This window comes from Lottia gigantea, assembly GCF_000327385.1.
Source record: "Lottia gigantea unplaced genomic scaffold LOTGIsca_115, whole genome shotgun sequence".
In the NCBI taxonomy this organism is placed as follows: domain Eukaryota; kingdom Metazoa; phylum Mollusca; class Gastropoda; family Lottiidae; genus Lottia; species Lottia gigantea.
The window spans coordinates 518,071-539,936 of record NW_008707123.1 but is presented as its reverse complement, the minus strand read 5'-3'; the positions used below and the strand labels follow the sequence as shown (position 1 = coordinate 539,936).

The 21,866-nt window shown below is 40.3% G+C and overlaps 2 protein-coding genes across 2 annotated transcripts; one reads left to right on the top strand and one right to left on the bottom strand.

The window, feature by feature from the left end:
- Positions 1 to 950: 950 nt before the first annotated feature.
- LOTGIDRAFT_137430 (hypothetical protein) lies at positions 951 to 4,290 on the bottom strand (the record flags this gene model as incomplete). The annotated part of the gene is made up of 8 exons (XM_009047674.1): positions 951 to 1,197; positions 1,447 to 1,567; positions 1,891 to 2,006; positions 2,205 to 2,376; positions 2,561 to 2,888; positions 3,078 to 3,167; positions 3,254 to 3,501; positions 4,041 to 4,290. Coding segments are annotated over 8 exons (1,572 nt in total), but the record flags the coding sequence as incomplete, so codon positions are not given.
- An 8,241-nt stretch (positions 4,291 to 12,531) lies between these two features.
- On the top strand, positions 12,532 to 13,078 carry LOTGIDRAFT_137463 (hypothetical protein; the record flags this gene model as incomplete). The annotated part of the gene is made up of 2 exons (XM_009047673.1): positions 12,532 to 12,692; positions 12,997 to 13,078. Coding segments are annotated over 2 exons (243 nt in total), but the record flags the coding sequence as incomplete, so codon positions are not given.
- Positions 13,079 to 21,866: the final 8,788 nt, after the last annotated feature.

The window sequence follows — 21,866 nt, the reverse complement described above, 5'->3', positions numbered from 1 at the left end:
CAACCTCATGCAGTTTGCAATAAGGGAAACTTTCCAGGACAGTGGCATTAGCCTTCTCTTGTTTTATTTCTAACGGTTGAGAGATCTTAAACGTGCACGGCCTGTAGCACACGGAGACTCGAAATTATAGGGTGTAGAATTGCAGTAAAGCAAATTTTACAAAAGCACAGGCACAGGCATGTGGGCCTTGGGTTATTGCCCCTTTCTAACCAGGATAAACCTAAAGAAGGCGGCTTTTAGTATTATGGTTGTTAAGATGCAGTTTAATGTACATATTAAAATTTTACTAACGTGTATATATAACAATTCATACTATTAAATAAACTAGTTGTGCAAAACTCTTTTAGCCTGTGTATTATTTGTTATACTGTGGTACGTTTCTATGCATCATTAGTTGAAGGGGTCGTGTGAAGCCTAAGAAAAAACTCTTCTAGCCTGTGTATTATTTATTATACTGTGGTACGTTTCTATGCATCATTAGTTGAAGGGGTCGTGTGAAGCCTAAGAAAAAACTCTTCTAGCCTGTGTATTATTTGTTATACTGTGGTACGTTTCTATGCATCATTAGTTGAAGGGGTCGTGTGAAGCCTAAGAATTATCATGGGGCGTGGAGGGAGCACAGACCATTGTTTCTACTTCCCCAAACAAGGGTCTTATATACCAACATGGGGGAATTCTCAAGTTGGTTTGGAGGTAGGATGCGGTGGTACAGACAAGACCAGAAGCGTTTCTAGGGAACATTAGGTGAGGGGTCAAGCAGGGGCCAGAAAATGTACCAAGGGTTCACATGATGGAAAATTTGATAGTAGAAACGCCACTGGCCAAGACAGAACCCTGCATCACCCATAACTCACCACCCCTCTACCAAGATAAGACCCAAAATATTGGTGGTCATAGACAAAGTAATTGAAGACGATATTTGCTGCTTCAAAATTTTACTGCATTGACACTTAACCAATCAAATGTTTAGAAGGAGAATAGTAACAGAAATGTAAGCGATGGTTATGTCGACCACCATCGTCATAAGGATGAGCTCCACCTTCTTTGTCATGGTTGATGACATCTTGGTCGTCCCACCTCACATACTCTTCTCGCACTGTCATCCCATGGACGTGTTGACACTCCCGAGTGTACTTCAGCATGATAAATGGCTTTTCTGTTGGTAGCAGGATTTCTTTACTGGGTAGACCGTCATCTCTGGAAGGAAAACGTTGGTTGAGAACTGAGTAGGCGTTGCTGTGAAAGGTGGGAAGGGGCGGGGGTGGCTACAGAGTGGGTCCTGTGATTTTGATTGACATGCTTCCTATTTGGCACATTGTTGGTGGAACATTGGCCGTGAAAGGACAACAAATGTGGGGAATGAATGGATCCCAATATCCCACCCTCTAAATACGCCGTTGCGTACTCCAATATGCATCGACATTGGATAACAAATACTCTAAATACCTGCAGCAGAACTCGATCTTCGTATCTCTGGAGAACTGACCATCTGGAAGGGAGCCTCCATATTTATCTTTATTCCGGAAATTCTCATCATCCCAGTAGATCCAACCAGATTTAAATTGACCTGCCAAAGAAGAAAAAAACATCAATGACCCACATTCTGTGCAAGACAGGTCGTACACACCTGATGGCACAGAGCGACTTGGTTTTCAACCGGATATCCCGTTGACATTTTCAGTACTCAAGCCTCGTACGCACATTTTGTATATCCCTCAGATCGTGCTGAATCCCCACGAAGGTGGTTGTATTGGCCCGTGATAAGAAAGACTCTTTCACGCACAGCGCCTCCGAGGGCTGACCTCCATTAACAAAACTAGCTTGCCTGATGAGGCATTTTGTATCCAAAACATGTACAGACAGCATGAGATGAGATCTATTCAAACATACTTGAAGGACATCCTCCATACTTGAGTATACAGTAATCCCCACTCGGCCACTCCACGTCGAAGTCACTTATCCTTGTGTTCCCCTTCATACAGAATTCAAACTTGAAGTCACTTTTGCTGAATTTTCCTGAAGATCAAAGCAAGTTTCATGAAGGGAGTGCAACATTCCATGACTCTCAGATGGTAAGAACACATTTAATAAACAGATTGGCCAAAGCTCCGTCGCAGTTCTGCGAATTTTTCAAAACTCACCTCAGCCTTGTATCTAGAACAATAGCTTGTTTTTCACGGAAAGAAAGGAAAGCGGCAACCGACTCACCAGACAGATGGATGGGGTTAGACCACGAGTTTTTATTGATGATGTTCTCCGTATCCTGGTATCTCCACCCCTCACTCCAGTGCACTCGACCTGATGGGCAACCAGAAGTTGTTTTCATGAGACCATACGACCCAACAGGCCAGGTAATAGGCATCCTCAGCTCGGGGTCTGAAACAAATTGAAATGGGAGTTTTACGTTCTACGGTTCTGGAGTTTTGAGATTATGTGGATATCAAAAATGGATTCTGTTAGCAACTTATTTTAACAATCACAGATGACAAAACATACAACTGTTCATTTCTGTACCTTCCATGAAGTCCTTAGTATTCGCAACAGAATCAACAGAACTTACTTTCTGAAGTTGGTGCCATTTTATACGCAGCGTACTCATTCAGCGCTTGAAGCATATTCTGCTTCGTTGAGGCAATCCGTGTTTCAGCCGAGGGACAAGCTGACCGGATCTCGTGTGATGTCCAATATATGGGATCCAAAGCACTAACGATGGTTTTCAGCTTCAGATGAATAGGTTCTGGTTTGTCCTCCCGTCCAGAATGCAACGTATACTCATATTGTCCAAATTTCAAGCTAGATTGGTCTGTTTGTTTGAATTTGCTGAAATCCACTCCCAGCGAGCCGCTGGCGCCCATATAAGATCCACCAATATGAAAGCCGAATCCACCCTGAAAAGTGTGAAAAGATGTCCATGACCACGGGATACCAGAGTATAATAATGTATTATGGGTTGAAATCCGAGACTGAGCACTGGCAGTGGCAATGACATGAAAGTATTTCTTACAATGAGGAGGGGCCCACTCGTTATCCACAGGTTACTGATGTAGCTGAACCATTGAGATTCCGTATATACTCACTGACTTCTGGACATGCTTGATAAATTCTGCTAGTGATGCTCGGTATCTGTTGATAGTTCGGTTACCCATTTCTACTTCCATTGTCGCATGCTGAAAGATATGAGAACAGGGTAGAGGGCGTCGATAATGGAAATGAGATACCGTTTATGGTTCTGAGAAGACTAGAAAATACTTACTGTTCCCCAATTGTCCAAGAACGTCATGTATTTTTGTTTATCGTACACATGTGGTAAATGACAGATGGCACTGGCAAAGTTTCTGGTCACAGAGAAACCGTCAGAATCAGCAAGCTCCTCGGCAAAACGAACTCGTCCCAAGTTACAGATGTTGACATCATCGTAGAAGACCTTCCTCTGCTCGTTGGTTTCTGTTTTAGCGTGACTGTAACCTGCAATTGATCGGAGATTGGTATAGTCGCTGCAAACTGCACGGGATGGAAACAGACGTTCGACGTAACGACGTACATAAGGTAAATGGGCCCCTTCCTAACAACGTGGCGCTTGCAAAGGAGATGAACTCCACCAAATGCAACTGTAGTTAATACCAATTATGTTCCCTATTTCATATTAAAACTATTTCTATGACCATTGATATAAATAAAAGGGTACTTACGAGCACTCAGACTGAACTTAAAGCCCACCAACTTGACATCTCCTTCACCTGCAAACAAAATACAATCCTAGATTCTTCAGCATTGTCCAGCATCCACCCGTAAGTGACATGTTATGAGTGGGCTGTGGGATTTCGTCGACTGTGGCCCAAAGTCAGACGATGATTGGTAATTCTTCTCTCGACAAATCTGCTCCTACCCGTTCATCGGACGTGATATACTGGTGTGATATCTATACCGGAAATTGCATTCTTATATCACGTCCGAGGCACGAGTAGGGTCAGATTTGTCTGAAGCTGTTACTCCTCTTAGTATACCCCTCCTATCTATTTATTCCGGAAAAAGTGGCCTACCGGAAGTGTCAACACCAACTCCCAGTTTATCCTGGTAAGACTTCGCTCCATAAAATACATGAGTAGATCTAATTTTCAAACAGCTATACCGATCTTCGAACACGATCTCTTTTGGTTTGTCTCCAGAACTCAACTGGAAGATTTTCCTCAGTACTAACAGCCCTGGATCCACACCCCCTTCCTGGTCACTTCCGCCATCTGGATTTCCCTTCAGCAAATTGTAGCCAACACCAATGAACTTGACGCCATTGTGATCTCGAGGTGTCCCTGGTATTAGAGCTGTCGCTATGGACAGACTCAATAAGGAGACCAACACCTGCAATAAAATTGTAGGGTACTCTTACTGAGCATCGAACCAGTGGCGTTTCCAATGAGGTACCAGGTGGGCCGGAGTAGGGGGAATAGAACCCTTTAGGGGTCTCACAATGAGGTTTGAAAGTAGACGGGGAGGGAGGGGAGAGGAGCACTACATCCAACATTTAATGAGTCTGTAACAAGTCTATGAAACGCATTCGCTTCAATAACTGCAGTGATGTTTTCAACCCCTTTTACATATAATGGACCAGTCCAAAGCACTGAAACGCACGTGCAAACTGCAAGACAACCACTGTTTATCTTTCTGTTCTCAGTTGAAGTGTGGTCATGAGGGAAGTCGGTCAGAATATCTGAAAAGCGGCAGTGTCCAAAATGATGACATTATGTATGAACGTAGAAGTACCCACTGTCATTCTGCAGTTGAGAAGTTCAACTCTACGTGTCCGTTGGTGAGTTAACCTAGCTTATATAATCGTGTATGTTTGTTTTATTAGAACACGTGTACTTGTAGTATTGTTCTCGTTAAATACAAATTCCTTTAACCAAACATCTCGTCCAAAGCATGACAAAAGTTGGGAGCAATAAATGTATAGTAGTGGACTCCTCAAACGAGACGTACCGTTAGTTTTGAAAAGAGTAAGCATGGTCTGCTTCGTATGGCCCTTACTACTTTACATGACAGACGGGTCCAGTGTCTGTTTCATATTGAAGATCTAATTGAGGGGAATGAGTCAAAACTTACGATTCGAATGTGTTCCATGTTATATATCCGATTCGTGACTTCAATGTTTTGAAAAGTTTCGTATTTGGACTAAATATTGATGGTGACATGTCTATCATTGGGTTATTGTGTTAAAACTTCCGCTGAGAAATATAGTTCCTGTCAAATGAAATGAAATGAACAGAACGTTGCGTTTCAACACTATTACAGACTGATTAGACCATGCATTGTGCAACGAGGGAAATTTTGCCAGGACAGTGGCGATACTTCTGACAATCTTTTCCATTTTTTGGTCAAGAATGGTCCAAAAGAGGGAATATTTGAAAATATATATCTGTCGTTAAGGAGAGAAGTTCTTGATAAAGTTTTTTTGTGGGAAAAGATCCAGTTGTTCTTTATCTGTTAAACAATTTCACTTCGAACAACCAGTCATCTGGTTTAAAGATTATTCTCCGTGGTGCACCAAAGGAAGATCAAACGGCCTACCGTGAAAGGTAGGCTAGTGCAATTGATTCAGCTTTTCGTTTCTTGGGGCACTAATTTCTAATCTGGTTTATCATCACTAGCTTGTGGAGTTCTTGTAATTTGGAAAGATCATATGGTAGGAAGTTGTCTTGGGCTAAATTCTATAAAACATAGTTTGCATGTTGCGACAGATTCCTTGGAACCCCTTCCCTTCAACTGCACACAGTCCACACCTTGTGGAACGCCACAACTTCACAATGTCAAGCTGTTGCGAACTGCGTCTTGACATTGTAACGACGGGAATGCCATGAATAATAAAACTCAGTTTGCAATATAAGATATAATCCCCTCTAACGGTATTATAATAAAAATATTAACAGTTATTACATAGGATCATATTCAAATATATATCATATCCAACATAGTTCACTTATACTAAGGCTCCGTTCACATAATCACTTTAATCAGGATTAGCTCATCCGATTAACTGAATTCAGATTACGTGTTAAAGGATGGTTTCTGGTTTGTGTCCATATGTTCTGCACCTTATTGGACTATTGAGAGTAATGCAAGATTGCCATTCTTAATATTGGGTCTTAGTAATGGAGTTTTACGTCCTATTTTTCTGCACTTAATATGGTTATTAAACAGGTTTTGGTTAACAGTGATTGGTTGTTTTTAAAGTCCTTTTAGTATTGCTGTAGTCTATGGAAGCTAAGCACTACCAGGGGCTCTGCTGGAACAGTCACAGAGTACAGCTGTTTTCATCACAAAATAAAATAGTCGAACCAGTTTCAACAAGAACAGAACTCGAACCGTGTGAACGAAGCCTAAGACAAAGATTTACAAAAATACAATCGGTGCAAATACAAAATATGAAGCAAATAAAATACAATACAAATTCTCAGATTCAAGATGCATCCAAACAACAAAAACAATTTAAGCAAGAACTCAAAACATTCTTTTCACAAACGACAAACTGTTTAGAAAAATTCCTTTCGAGGGCAAAATGGCAACTTATTGAAATGTACATCGACAGACTCAAAAAAACATCGTGCACAATTTAATGTCAAAAACAAACACACAAACACAAATTTAGTCAAATTGGTAAAAATGTTTTCGATGCAAAAACATATCTCATATTATGAACATTCTTTCACAAATATACGACAATAAAATACATTCGGGCCCATTGAAGCATTTTTAAGCTTTCATGTCATGAGCAAATAACAGGCGAAAAATGCTCAAAATGCTCATATGTGAAAGCTTTTACATTTGAAAAAAAAATTAGAAGTTTTATTGGATCTATATGGTTTTAAAAGCTTAATTTTTTACAATTTTTAAATCAAATTTTATTTTTTATTTATTTATTTAGAAAACACTATTTACCATTTAAATATTTTTAAACAATAAAGTTAAGTCTTGCATATTCTTGTAGCTTTTGTTAAGCAAGGGCAGCTTGAAGTAACTGACAAACTTTTATATAGCACTATTCGAACTCACCGGGGCCTTAACAAAATAAAACGAAGCTAATTCGTGCAAATAGGCACACAATTTTAACGAAAAATTATACAAAATTCACCAAAATACACACTGAAATGCACAAGTTACAAATTTAAAGAATTTAATATGGAGGATACTTACAACTTCGGCCATTTTTAAGAATAAAAGAGAAAAGGGGGTGATTATTTATTATCATAATATGAAAAAATGCAGCAATAAAAAAAGAGAAAGTTTTACGCCTTACATAAGGCTGGATATTGAAGACTATAAGTAGATTATAGGGTGACTAAAAATCAAAATGAACTCTTAATAAACTGCATTCTAACTGTAGAGGTATCTGAAATTATGAATAGGTTAGTCTAAATACGGACATGTACTCCGAACTCCTTTAAAGTTCAGTCAAAACGTAGCAATTATTTTGAAGAATGTGCGTTCTGGCATAATACCTATCTGAAAGTTAACCACTGTAAATTCCTTTCCTCTGAAAGCGGCAAAAGTCGTAGTTAAAGCACACAGAGGTCGCAGGTATGGACGAACTAAGATGCAGTTGCGTTGTGTCTGTGCGGCGAACAGCGTTTTGAAGATATGCGGTGATCGGTAGGAAAATCAGTAAAACTTTTATTTTATATTACCAAATTTGCACTAATAACTTAAGCCAGCGCAAATTGAATGACGTCATAAAAGCGAACACAGTGTCAATTGATATACAATTGGAAACGCAGAATTATCAGAAAGAACAGGGCCTCGGCGCCTAATAATTTTGAACAGAGCCTAAAATCACACGCAAAAATCATTTAAACATTAGGCTATGTTTGTTTATTTACGAACGAATCGTTTTAAAATTTAAACAAACCAAACACAGCCCGTACCCTGGACAATTTACAAATACAATACTTTAGTGCTCTTATGCTAAATTCTCGCGCGTGCGCAAACATGTACCTTCTGCTCGTACCCATATTTGGCAAGTCAGATGTTTTGCGTTCTCCTAAAGTTACGAAATATTTTCTGCAAAAATTCTATGAACAGAAATGTACAGAGTTATATTAATTAGTGTGTATATACATTTGAAATGACCTTGACCTCGACTGGATGTCAAAGGTCAAGGTTATATTGCGCCAATATGTGTGAAAAGCGACTCCCGATATAATAATACTATATGTAAAACATTATTTAACTCAAGTTCATAATTTACACCAATTTACCAATGAGGTCACTTCCTGTGACCTATTTTGTCACCATAACAACCATCTTCCAACCGGAAGTTCCACCATTTGCAAAGTCCATCTCTCTGTGCATTGGTTCAAATGTGATTTTAAATAAGGAACTATGGAACATCAAGGCCTTATTTTCCAATTAATGCTTCAAATAACTTTGAGTGTTTTGCTTCGACCACCTTTTCCTTCATTCCGGATTCTCTCTTTCTTATGGCGGCTTTCGATGTGGTAGTCTTTGATTCTGTGGTAGAGGTTTTGGTATAACCAGACGTGGAAGTTTTGGTATCTGCTGCTCCAGCTTCACCAGTAACCGCCTCGGTGGTCGTGGACTTTGAATCTGAAAATATGTTTTAAAAGAGTCTCAGTTTCTTTCTTATTTTCAACCACCAATCTCTACGGGAAAGCTTGCTTTAAGCTTTGCGATATTTGAGTAATCGACCCTTGCAGTAAGCCTTGAATGACCTAGACTACATTCGAATAACCGACAGTTTCGTCATTTCAGAGCAATAATAAAACTATTTGGTTGATTCGAATGCAGAAACGGGATCGAAGATCGAAGATATTGATGATTGGCGTAAGCATATCTAGTGGTTTCAAGCAAAGCAATGGACAAGCAACAAGCTTAGAGCTCAGATATCGGATATTAAGACCTAATAGGATATTTTGCTGTATGTGTTAGGGAAAGAGAAGGATGAAGGGACGAGGTGAAGAGAAAGGGTGTGTTAAAGAACGGAATTATTGTTTGAAGGTGACTATTTGGTATAGAAGGAGATGTGTGAGCAGCTGATGTTAAATGATTGGATTTCGTATGTGTAGGACGGTGTAAAGGTGTATACTCTGTTAGGTTGGACGGATAGGGTAGGATTGAAGAGCTATTTTTAGAGTCTTCGAGTAGTTGGTCCAATCTCCCATTACAATAGGGTTTGAAGGGCCTTATTGTTGGGTTTGTATTAAAGAAGGTTCGAATCGAAATGAAAGTGTAATGTGTCAGATGAATGGGACCTCTTCACCAATATCTCATGCATAGCCCATGCATAAAGCAGTGCTAAGTTTAGTTCAAACAACCAGTCACCAAACCACCAAACCATCCAACCAAATTTAACCCAACCACCCACTTTATTACAACCAACAGCCACATCACCCAACCACCAAACCACAGTGTGACAACCAACATAATCAACCAATCAAGCACGATGTGGCAACCAACCAACCACCAATTAATAGCCCTTTTCCATATATTTAATTGCTACTCTGTACAGCGTCAAACCATCAATAGCCAATTAACCACAATGTGGCATCCACCAAACCACCAATGAACAACCTCACGTCCATGCATGCAATTCAATTTACTCTTCAACTGAACTAGACTCATGCATTCATCTGATAGTCCACTGCATGCATTTCAGCCTAAACCCATACCAAGCAACAAACTCATACAACTGAATGCATGTAGGGTCAGACGCAACGCAATAATAAATCGAGGTAGGAGCCATGCATCTTTATTTTCCAATACAAATAACACACCAGCCATATATTCACGCATCTTCGTCCAAAAGTGCACCCGAAAGCAGAGGTACATAAATGTAAGCAAGTGCACAAAATGAAACATCCCAGAAGACACAATAATGCAGTCAAATGTAACATCTAAGAAGACACAATCATGCCATCAAATGCAACATCTAAACCGACACAATCATGCCATCAAATGCAACATCTAAAACGACACAAACATGCCATCAAATGCAACATCTAAAATGACACAATCATGCCATCAAATGCAACATCTAAAAACACAATCATGCCATCAAATGCAACATCTAAAAACACAATCATGCAGTCCAATGCAGCATAAAAGACATAGTGACACAGTCAAATGCAACATCTAAGTATAATAATAAAGCAGTCACATGCAACATCTTAGACACAATAATACGATCAAATGCAAGGATCAAGAATGGGATCTTCGAAGCAGACTCGGCAAAGTATGACATGCAAGGCTAACTTTCTCCATACTACATGCACATGCACTCCTAACATCTACGTTTTTCCACTGTTTCAAGCAGTTTCGTGCATGCAAGTCCCACCATTTATCGTCATGCCCAGTCCAAGCTACATAAGCTACACAAGCTTCTGTTAACTACTTCCACAAACCCACTCTCAATCCAAAAATATACCATGTTCATGCTACTCGTTCCATCGTAACCAGTCCGTTTCATCCATTCCTACCATCTACCAAAACATGCCCTGTCCAAGCTTCTCGATCCACTTCAACTACTTCATCCAACTCATTCTTCCAGATCTACCAAAACATGCCCTGTCCAAGCTTACCAAACGACTTTAACTACACCAGCCAACCTATTATTCCAGATCTACCAAAACAAGCCCTGTCCAAGCTTCTCGATTCACTTCAAATACTTCATCCAACTCATTCTTCCAGATCTACCAAAACAAGCCCTGTCCAAGCTTACCAAACGACTTTAACTACACCAGCCAATCTATTCTTACAGATATACCAAAACAAGCCCTGTCCAAGCTTCGCAAGCCTCTTCTATCAATTCAACGAACCTTTTCTCCCGATCTACTCAAACATGCCCTCTCCAAACTATTCAAAGCTCTTAAACCCAACTATTCTCCCCATACATCAAACCATACTGTCCAAACTACTGAAAGCTTCATCCCCATCCAAGCTACTCATACCAACTTCTCCAACCCATTGTGCCCATTAACATAACATGCGCTTGCCAAGCTATTCAAATCCTTTGAACCAATTCTTCCACAACATACCCTCTCCAAGCTACTCAAATCCCTACCTCGCTGTGAACCTAGAAAACCCCAAAACCCCTTTTAACTATTGAACCATCCACCAAAAGTTGCAAGTCCAGATTTCTCAAACCTCTTTTAACTAATCAAACATCCCAAGCTGGTAACCTAAAAAACCTCCATGCAGTCATCCCAGCTAACACCATAGACCCATGCAGTCATTCCAGCAAACACCATGAAGCCATGCATTCATTCCACCAAACACCATGAACCCATACAGTCATTCCAGCAAGCACCGTGAACCCATGTAGTCATTCCAGCGAACACCATGAACCCATCCAGTCATTCCAGCAAACACCGTGAACCCATGTAGTCATTGCATCAAACACCATGAAGCCATGCAGTCATTCCATCAAACACCATGAACCCATGTAGTCATTCCAGCAAACACCATGAACACATACAGTCATTCCAGCAAACACCATTAACCCATACAGTCATTCCAGCAAACACCATGAAGCCATACAATCATTCCATCAAACACCACGAAGCCATGCATTCATTCCAGCAAACACCATGAACCCATGCATTCATTCCAGCAAACACCATGAACCCATGCAGTCATTCCAGCAAACACCATGAACACATACAGTCATTGCAGCAAACACCATGAACCCATACAGTCAATCCAGCAAACACCATGAACCCATGCATTCATTCCAGCAAACACCGTGAACCCATACAGTCATTCCAGCAAACACCATGAACCCATGCAGTCATTCCAGCAAACACCATGAACCCATACAGTCATCCCAGCAAACACCATGAAACCATGCAGTCATTCCAGCAAACACCATGAACCCATGCATTCTTTTCAGCAAACACCATGAACCCATACAGTCATCCCAGCAAACACCATGAAGCCATGCAGTCATTCCAGCAAGCACCATGAAGCCATGCATTCTTTTCAGCAAACACTGTGAACCCATGCATTCATTTCAGCAAACACTGTGAACCCATACAGTCATTCCAGCAAACACTATTAACCCATACAGTCATCCCAGCAAACAACATGAAGCCATGCATTCATTCCAGCAGACACCATGAAGCCATACAGTCATTCCAGCAAACACTATTAACCCATACAGTCATCCCAGCAAACACCAAGAAACCATACAGTCATTCCAGCAAACACCATGAACCCATACACTCATTCCAGCAAGCACCGTGAACCCATGTAGACATCCCAGCAAACACCGTGAACCCATACAGTCATTCCATCAAACACCATGAAGCCATGCATTCATTCCAGCAAACACCATGAACCCATACAGTCATTCCAGCAAACACCATGAACCCATACAGTCATTCCAGCAAACACCATGAACCCATACAGTCATTCCAACAGACACCCTGAATCCATACAGTCATTCCAGCAAACACCATGAACCCACGCAGTTATTCCAGCAAACACCATAGACCCATGCAGTCATTCCAGCAAACACCATGAACCCATACAGTCATTCCAGCAAACACCATGAACCCATACAGTCATTCCAGCAGACACCATGAACCCATACAGTCATTCCAGCAAACACCACGAACTCATACACTCATTCCAGCAAACACCATGAACCCATACAGTCATTCCAGCAAATACCATGAAGCCATGCAGTCATTCCAGCAAACACCATGAACCCATACAGTCATTCCAGCAAACACCATGAACCCATACAGTCATTCCAGCAAACACCATGAACCCATACAGTCATTCCAGCAAGCACCGTGAACCCATACAGTCATTCCAGCAAACACCATGAAGCCATGCATTCATTCCAGCAAACACCATGAACCCAAACAGTCATTCCAGCAAACACTATGAACCCATACAGTCATTTCTATCAAACACCATTAACCCATGCCGTCATTCCAGCAAACACCATGAAGCCATGCATTCATTCTAGCAAACAACATGAAGCCATGCATTCATTCCAGCAAACACCATGAACCCATACAGTTATTCCAGCAAACACCATGAAGCCATGCATTCATTCCAGTAAACACCATGAACCCATACAGTCATTCCAGCAAACACCATGAACCCATACAGTCATTCCAGCAAGCACCGTGAACCCATACAGTCATTCCAGCAGACACCATAAATCCATACAGTCATTCCAGCAAGCACCGTGAACCCATGTAGTCATCCCAGCAAACATCATGAAGCCATGCAGTCATTCCAGCAAACACCATGAACCCATGTCGTCATTCCAGCAGACACCATATAATGCATCTAACATCCAAGACCCCATCGAATGACTACACAAATCAAGTACATTTGACCAAAGTGAATACGTACACATTGTGAACCACATTTATCCAGAAGGTACAGCCATGAACTAAGTCAATAAAGCAAATATGTGTCCACAATCAAGCCCTATTAAGCATCGGACCTCCAAGAACCTCCTCTGCTTTAATATACACCATTGCTGTCGGAAATCATAACCCATAGGCAGCTTAAAAGCCCTTAAACTGCAGCCCTTATGATTGTTTCCAACCCTAATAATGCACCTTGCAAACTACCACAAGCACACTCTAAATGCATAAGCTAAAGCAACACCCCATTCCAGCGAGCCCCGATCCCTTATATTATAAAAGAATGTAGGGTCTGAAATGAGAGTTTTCGAGGGTAAGCACCATGTTCATGTGGTTGATTGAGGGGTGGTGTATTTGTCTAGCTGTATAAGGGACAAAGATATGGGTGGTATGTAGGGAATAGGGGCATGTGCATGTAAATGAATCATGATAGTGTAAAAATGTTCTTTGGATGGTTTTGGGTGAGGGACGGTTTCAAGGGCTTTAGAGGAGGCTTTCTGGTCTTTGTACGTGCATCAGGGACATTAGCTTCTGGTAATACAATTCAAGATCTTTTGGAATTGCAGACAGGTACAGTGTATGAACACTTTCAAAGACTAGAAAATCTCGTCATGAATATTTATAAGATATATGTGGGACATTAGGCTAAAGGCAAGAGAGAGATTGGTGGTAACATTATGAATATTTAAATGAGATAATGAATATGCAAGAATTGATACCTTACCTCTTCTTGTTATCAATCATTAGTTATATATACTAAACAGAATGAATATATTTAGAGCTTAAAGAAAATCAAGCACGTGCACTTTGACCGGAAGTAGGTCAACCATATATATTTCAACTTGATTTTCTTTGCAATTCAAAACAATACATGATAAAAACGATTCCAAAAAAACTATAAATAGATTTAATGCACAATAGATATCCTACAAAACCCGTGCTACCAAATCGTTCCAACGTATGACGCCATTTTGAACATGGTCGTGCATTTCGGAAGGGAAGTACTTATTACCAGGGTCAGGGGCCAAAGCCTGAAAGCACAGAATACAAGAATATGATTCAAGGCGTTACAACAATCAGCTCATTTCTAAAGATATCCTTAAACCACACTGTCTTCAATGTGTCAACCACCAAGCCCACTTGGAAGCATTGTTTAGAAGCATCCGTAACCGGCAATGATGCAAGTTGGTACCGAAGCGAACCAATACAATATGCAAAGATGCTTTTAACGGTATATATTGGACCTAATTCAAAATGAGAAAAAATGATTGAAATCTAGAAACATGCAACAAAGCCAAACCAAGACCCCAGAAAGATTACGAACATCATTAACGATTTCATTCCTCTACGGACAGGTACGTGCTTGTGCTCGTGCATTCACAGAACAAGGGGAGACAACTGACATACTAACAAAAGTGCAAACTTCACCTAAGCATTACCATGCAATCAACAAATAATAAATCTAACAAAGGAGAAAGCATCCAACCCAAAATGACATCTTCTAATAATAATCGAAGCTCAAATCGAAATAAAAAAAACAAAATAATTCTAACATTCAAGAATGGAAACAGTTTACTGGACTAATACAATACGAGTCTTTGATTAAAGTGGCAATATCATCAGCTCTTTTAAAAGGAAATTTAGATACATCACAAGCAATAAGCCCATTTCGAGAAGAGAAATCGAAGCGTGATCTCAAAGATTCGGCAAATAAATCGGTTATGTCACCTTTCATGTTCTCAGCACTCGTAGTTGCTTCACCACTTTAATCGAAGTATCAACTAACAAGCTAACAATCCGAAACCACACAATGTTTACAGCTAAACTGACAACACCAACAAAGAGAAACATTTCAATACTTTACCTTCCTTCCTTTGTCGATTTGATTTGCACGTACATGCACGCACATGAGAGTCGTGACTTTATATATACTTGTATGTACACATGTGAAGCATGCGTTTCGCAAATTGCATTTAGAACTTTTGATTTTCTTTTTGTTTACATTGGTTACAGTTATTCAAGAAAACTTTGAATGCACGTGCATTTCTCGATTAATATAGGACACTCACCTTGAATGAAATAGCCAGTCTGAATTTGGCTCTTTGATCTCACGAAACTATTTGAAATGAGATTTGTTTTTTAAAAGCGACAGAATTACTAATGCGTTTGCTAATGTGTTTTGTTCACGTGCATGTGCGTTATACCTGTCATTTCTAGTTGAGTTGAATTCCCTGTAGTCGTATTGCTGGTTATGCTTGTGGTATTCAACGATTGCGTTGTATTATCATTAACTTTCTGTGTAATCGCTGTTTGGTTGGACGGATTATCAGATGGTGACGTTGAGTTAATTGTGGTCTGGGTATCTGTGGGTTGCGTCCCTTCTGTTGAGGTTACTGAAGATGTGGAGTTACTGTCCACAGTTGTTGTATTCAACTTGTTCATGTATGCTTCTATTTTGACTGTCGCTGTTGATTGTGCAGACGTTGGTTGTTCCGCCTTGCCCGTTCCTTGCGTTGTGGGCTCTGTGTTTTCACCCTTAGCTTGCTGAGCAGTTGTTACAGCATCTTTCTCTGTCTTTCCGGTTGACATAGCAACTGAAGTCTTGTTTCTTGCTGTTGTGGTACGGTCAGTTACTACTGTTCGGCTGGTGGTCGAGTCTGTAGGATCAGTATTAAGGACAATATTACTTGTAGTGTTCACGGTTTCGTTTCGGATGCTTCTGGTCGTTCTAGCAGTGTTCATGAATTGGGAACCAGTTTTGTCGTAGACTTGTGTTGATGACGAGTTCATTACATCTCCTGAAATGAAACATGGATTTGTGCAGTTACTCATCATTGATACAAGTGGTATTTCACATTGACGCATATGCGTTTAGGATATAACGATGCATATTCAAGATGAATTTGAGCACGGGCACTGTCTTCTGCTTATAAGAAGTGCTTATCTCGTATCCTTTTCAGCATTGTGCTGATAATCCATCTTGACGTACCTTTGAAGACTTCCGGTTCACTGTGAAGGTATTTTTCCTGGATGTCCATCATGGAGTCGCCATTACAGAGCGATGCGGTACAGAAACACCATTCTACTTCTTTACCCCACAGTTTCTGAACCTCACATCCTACGTAGTCGTGGTTCACTACAGATCCGATCCAGCCGTCAGCACATCCACGATACGTTACTGAAACGGAGTAATATACGTTTACGTTTACAATTAACTTTGCAATTTTATGTTCATCACGGCTTGAATATCTGAGCTGTCGTCATTTAAGTTCATTCAAATTATTGGATATAATGTGACCGGTCAAGTAATCATCCCAATTGCCTGCATTTGCCAACCTTTTGTTGTTTTTATCTCAGAATCAATGTTTCAAGCAGTTAAGGAGAGTCAAAAATAAGTCCTACTCACCATCGCCGTCGTGTCGGACGAAACATTTATTGGTGGCAGGACAAGCTGTTTTACCCAGATAGTGGGCTTTTGTACTATCAACTCGTTCACCACACAGTGGGCTGTCGCTATAACAATCCCAACAAAAGAAATCTGAAAGAAGTCATGTGAGATTTTAGAATAAGGTACATTAAATCACACAATAAACAAACCAAGTACTAACTATCCAAGCCGCAAAGGGAAATTTGAAATCTATATTGGACAAAGGAAAATGTACATGTTGTCTGGTAGAAGTATAAGAGTCTTTAAGGGAAACGCAAGACCTACCTGCTTCTGAAATCTCCACAGCGTTGTCAATAACTTGTGGACCATCAACCCATTCAACATCCGGCATAATGTCAATCACTTGACTAAGATCGTCGCCATCTTGATCATGTACTTTTTCTATGACGTTAATGTCTTGGATACCGACAGGTGGCATGGTGGTAGATTGGTGGAAATTTCCCTCCCACCAAGGAAGGAGTTGCTCCCATCCCTCACTCCATTCCGCATCTTGGGTAGATTGAGAAGCTGAAGCAGGTCTTTGGATGGCTTGTGTTGTCGTTTCGATCTTTTCAGCTACAATGGCGGCTTCTGTCGTCTGCTCTCTGACTTCGTTGGTCGGCCATTGTGGTCTATCAGAATCAGCGTGCCAGTACCAATGGTTCCAGGCTGGATCTTGTGAATGAGCTTTGACCTCTACCTCATAATCTTTGTCGAAGTCGTTGTATTCGTTTTGTTTGATCGTGGTGGCAGCGACATCATTGACGTTGCTAAGATCGTTGAGTTCAGAAGATTCCCAAGCGCCAGTCTTCTCGTTCCACGTCCACTGATTCCAGTCGATGCTTTCCCAATCTTGATCCCAGGGATTTGAGGTGGTGACGGGTTCAGCAGTGGGTCCGGCAGCTCCTGCTAGAACTCCCATTTCATCTCTAAGTCCTGGTGGCCGGTGTCCGATTCCATTCTCAATTTCCTGAATTGTGCCACCATTACAGTAATCTTCCTGACAGAAGCACCACGTCTGTTTTCCCATCCACGGCACCTCTTGGGTCTGGCAGCCGACATAGTTGATATCAACTTGTGACGACATCCACCAGTCGGCACAGCCTCTTGTGATTACTGAAAACAATCATAAAAGGGTCATTAAGCGACCATAGAAACCCAGTACGCCACTGTTACAGGCTTTGCATTAAACCAAGGGATCCCAACCTTTCAGCCCTCACAACCCCTCCCAAATAAAAAAATATATATTCTTCTACAAAAGTTGACAGTCCCCCACCACCCCATCAAAAAGATTTTAGGGTGAACGTACCGCCATTTTCCTCTTTCTTCAAGTAACAAGTATCTGTCTTCTTACACTCGCTGGTGGCAACAGCTGCAGGGAAGGGCAGGTCCACCCCTTCTCGACAGTACGGGCTCCAACTCGTACAATCATGGCAGTTGATAGCTGAAATATATAAACCGTAAGCGTTCAGGGTGGTAAGACTTGGATAACAGGTGTCCCCCCAGAAGTCTACATCGCTAGTCGATGATAGGTCCCAAGAGGTGAAATAAAAAAAAATCCGTACAAGCAAAACATTTCCAGTAAACAAACATCTTGTCCAAAGCATGCCAATATCGGGAGTAGAAGTTGTTTAGCATTGGACTCCTCACACTAGAAGTACCATCAGGTGTTTCATAAAGAGTAAGACAATAACGGGCCCGAAGAGATGAAAGTTATTTTATCGGTGGTCGATTTGATTTAGGAATGTCCAGCCTCTGGTCGAGAACACTATAGTGTGAACGACTTCACACCGATTCTAAATTAAACACGATCAGACATAACTGGTAAAGAACGATCGCAATGTTATTGATGTAATCGATTTCCTATTGTAGGTGTTCTAAATATAGCTGTTTGTAGTTTGTACAGCCGAGATTGAGTTTACCAACTGTAAATGTTACGAAGCTGTCAAGAGAAATGTGTGTAGCTAGGCGTCTTAAAGATATATTGTGGACAAACACCAATATTGTGATAAGCCGTGCGATACACAAACAGGCTAACAAACTCGATTTAGATTCCCAAATTTCAGTCGCGCCAACCATTATTCCTTTCCTCGCTTAAGGCAAGAAAATTCTTCTTCGTTGTCCATTGTGGACATATTTTTGATCATCCTTATATTCATTATACTGTATAGCAATGAATTGATTGGCGTATAATCAAATCTCTGCAATTCCGTGATACGAGAAGAGTGGTTATTGTAGTCAAGGTATAAGACCAAGTCCGTAATACCTTGACTGTTGTTGAGATGTCCAGACTGGTGCAGTAGTACCCAGTAGATCACTACCATACCCCGATCATCTCAACTCGTCTTGTTCTATTTTAAGACGATGGAGGCGGACAGATTTCAGTTCGCGGGTTGTCTCTGGTTTTTACAACTTGTTACCAAGTTTGTTTTGTGATTTATCGTCGTGTCTTCGCCATGGTAAACTGTTGTTTCGCTGCGGATTAAAGGCTATCTAAGTCTAATCTTTTGTGGTTTTGGTGGTTGATAAACCAAGATTATGGTCCAAAAATATTATTCTTTGGAAGTCGTAACGTAACATTATTTATCCGCTATTCAAACGAAATGAAGTGAAATTTTACGTTCTAATTCTCTTGAAAAAGAAGCCTGATATATATTGTGCAATATATTTAAAAGTGAAAATCATTCGAAAAAGCAGTTAATACTTTACAAATCAAACATTGCACTTTTAGTTAGGCAATAGTCTCACGCTCTTTGACTGAAATTATCCAACAGTAGGCTAAAATGGTCGAGATGACCGTAGGTCGTGTTGGAATGGTCTTAAAGTCACGTTCTTATTACTGACAATGTTTGGTTAGTGTCTGTACCGGTATTGCGTAATTGAGAAAACAAATACGGCTAGCGATCTTTAGTCCAAGGAATGTTCTAATGGGAAGATTCTTGTAATAACATAATAAATATGAAAATTCTTCAGTATATGAACAAACAAATCATAAAATTATAATCAGTGACTGAGACATTACCAACAGGAGTTACAGACAAATCATGAAAGGCTTCTTTTGGGAAGACTACAAGACGACAAAGTCTACAATGGTGTGGAACAAATCCTAAAATATTTCTGTTAATACAACAGCAAATGTGGTCTGTATTGTACCAGACAAATAATGGAATAATTTCAGAGGAACCTCATGTCCTGATACCAAGTAATCAAGAAAGCAAAAATAAAAAGGATTCAACATGGTAGTCTACAAGGTTACCCTTTAGCCCCTTCATTATTATAATAATATGCAAATGACGGGAATAAAACTTAACATTAAACTTGCCTTAGCACAAGGAACAATATCCGAAAACAGCAACAAACACATACATCTGTATAACTAGCGACCCACAGGGTTAACTAAAAGCACGTCCATCTTCTTCCATGTATTTCCTCGAATGAAGTCCAAATTTAAATGCGTTAGGTAACAAAGAAGCATTCTTAAGATTTAAATTTAGAAGATATTGATTTATCAACTGCCAAAATAACAATGTAAAGGAACGGAGCCGATCTTTAAATTTGTTTAAAACAACAAGTATGCCCAAAATAGAATTCTTCTGATTGCTCAATCCGACTGTCAACATCGTCTGTCTATTTCAGTCGAGATAAATAATTTTTTTTAAAGCTTTTGATCAAAAAAGGTCGCAGAAAACGGCGACAGGTTGTTTACTCAAAACAAACCGCACAGAGAAATATTTCTTAATAATTTCAAAATGTTGGTCTTGATTTTTTATTATGATCAAGTTCAAACGAATGGATTTATAAATAGCTTTTCAGATCAGAAAATAACTCAAGCGTCAGTCGCAATCATTTTACTAAATTCATAATCGTAAGACATTGACATTTTTCAGACCTACAAAAGGAAGGGTCATCCATATTACGGAAACAATGAATCCCTGAATTCTTTTATTCTTCTGTAAGTTTCTCACAATTTATTCACAGTCAGTTCAAGTTGCCGATAGCCTGTTCAACTTGCTGACACAGTCTGTCCAACTTGCTGACCGTCTGGTCAACTCAGACACAATCTGTTCAACTTGCTGACAATCTGTTCAACATGTCGCATTTCGTTCACCTTACTCAAAGTCCGTTCAACTTGCCCACAACAATTTCAACTAGCTGACAGTCTATTCAACCTACTGAAAGTCCATTAAACCATCTGACGGCCTGTTCATCCTTCTGACAATTTGTCCAACTAGCTCACACTTTGTTCAACCTGCTTACAGTCCGTTCAACCATCTGACAGTCTGTTCAACCTTCTGACAATTTGTCCAACTAGTTGGCACTTTGTTCAACCTGCTTACAGTCCGTTCAATCATCTGACAGCCTGTTCAACCCTCTGACAATTTGTCCAACTAGCTGGCAGCCTGTTCAACCTTCTGACAATTTGTCCAACTAGCTGGCAGCCTGTTCAACCTTCTGACAATTTATCCAGCTAGCTGACTCCGTTCAACAGCTGACAATCTGTTAAATTAGCTCGCATTCTTATCAAGTCGGTCAGAACTCGTTCCACTTGTCCTTAGTCCGCTAAATCTTTTCCCTTTAGCAACATCAGTATGTTTTGATATCTTCCCCTTTTAACTTGTCGTCAGTTTGTTCATGCATTAATGAGCTCGGTGTGGCCTGTTCTAAACCAGTTTTGCCGAACTATCGAGCATAACAAGCTGGCAAACTGCACTAGGCACAATGGTAGTGTTGTCAAATTGAAAGAAGACTACGCTAGGCACTATGGTAATGTTGGCAAATTGCAAGAAAACTGCGCTTCGCAAATTAATAAGTTTTTTTCGTGGCCGAAAAACAGAGCTCATATCAAATCATGAAATGAAATACAATGTTTGTCATCAATATAAAAAAGTGTATCGACTATAAAACGCAGTTGTGGTTTGGAATAAAAGCATGTTTTGTCCACTGTACATGTTGATCTTCGCAACAATTCAAATTTACTGACGACACTTGGCAGCTTTCTGACAGGGTAAAATATGACGAGATTGCATGTTACACAAACACGCTGT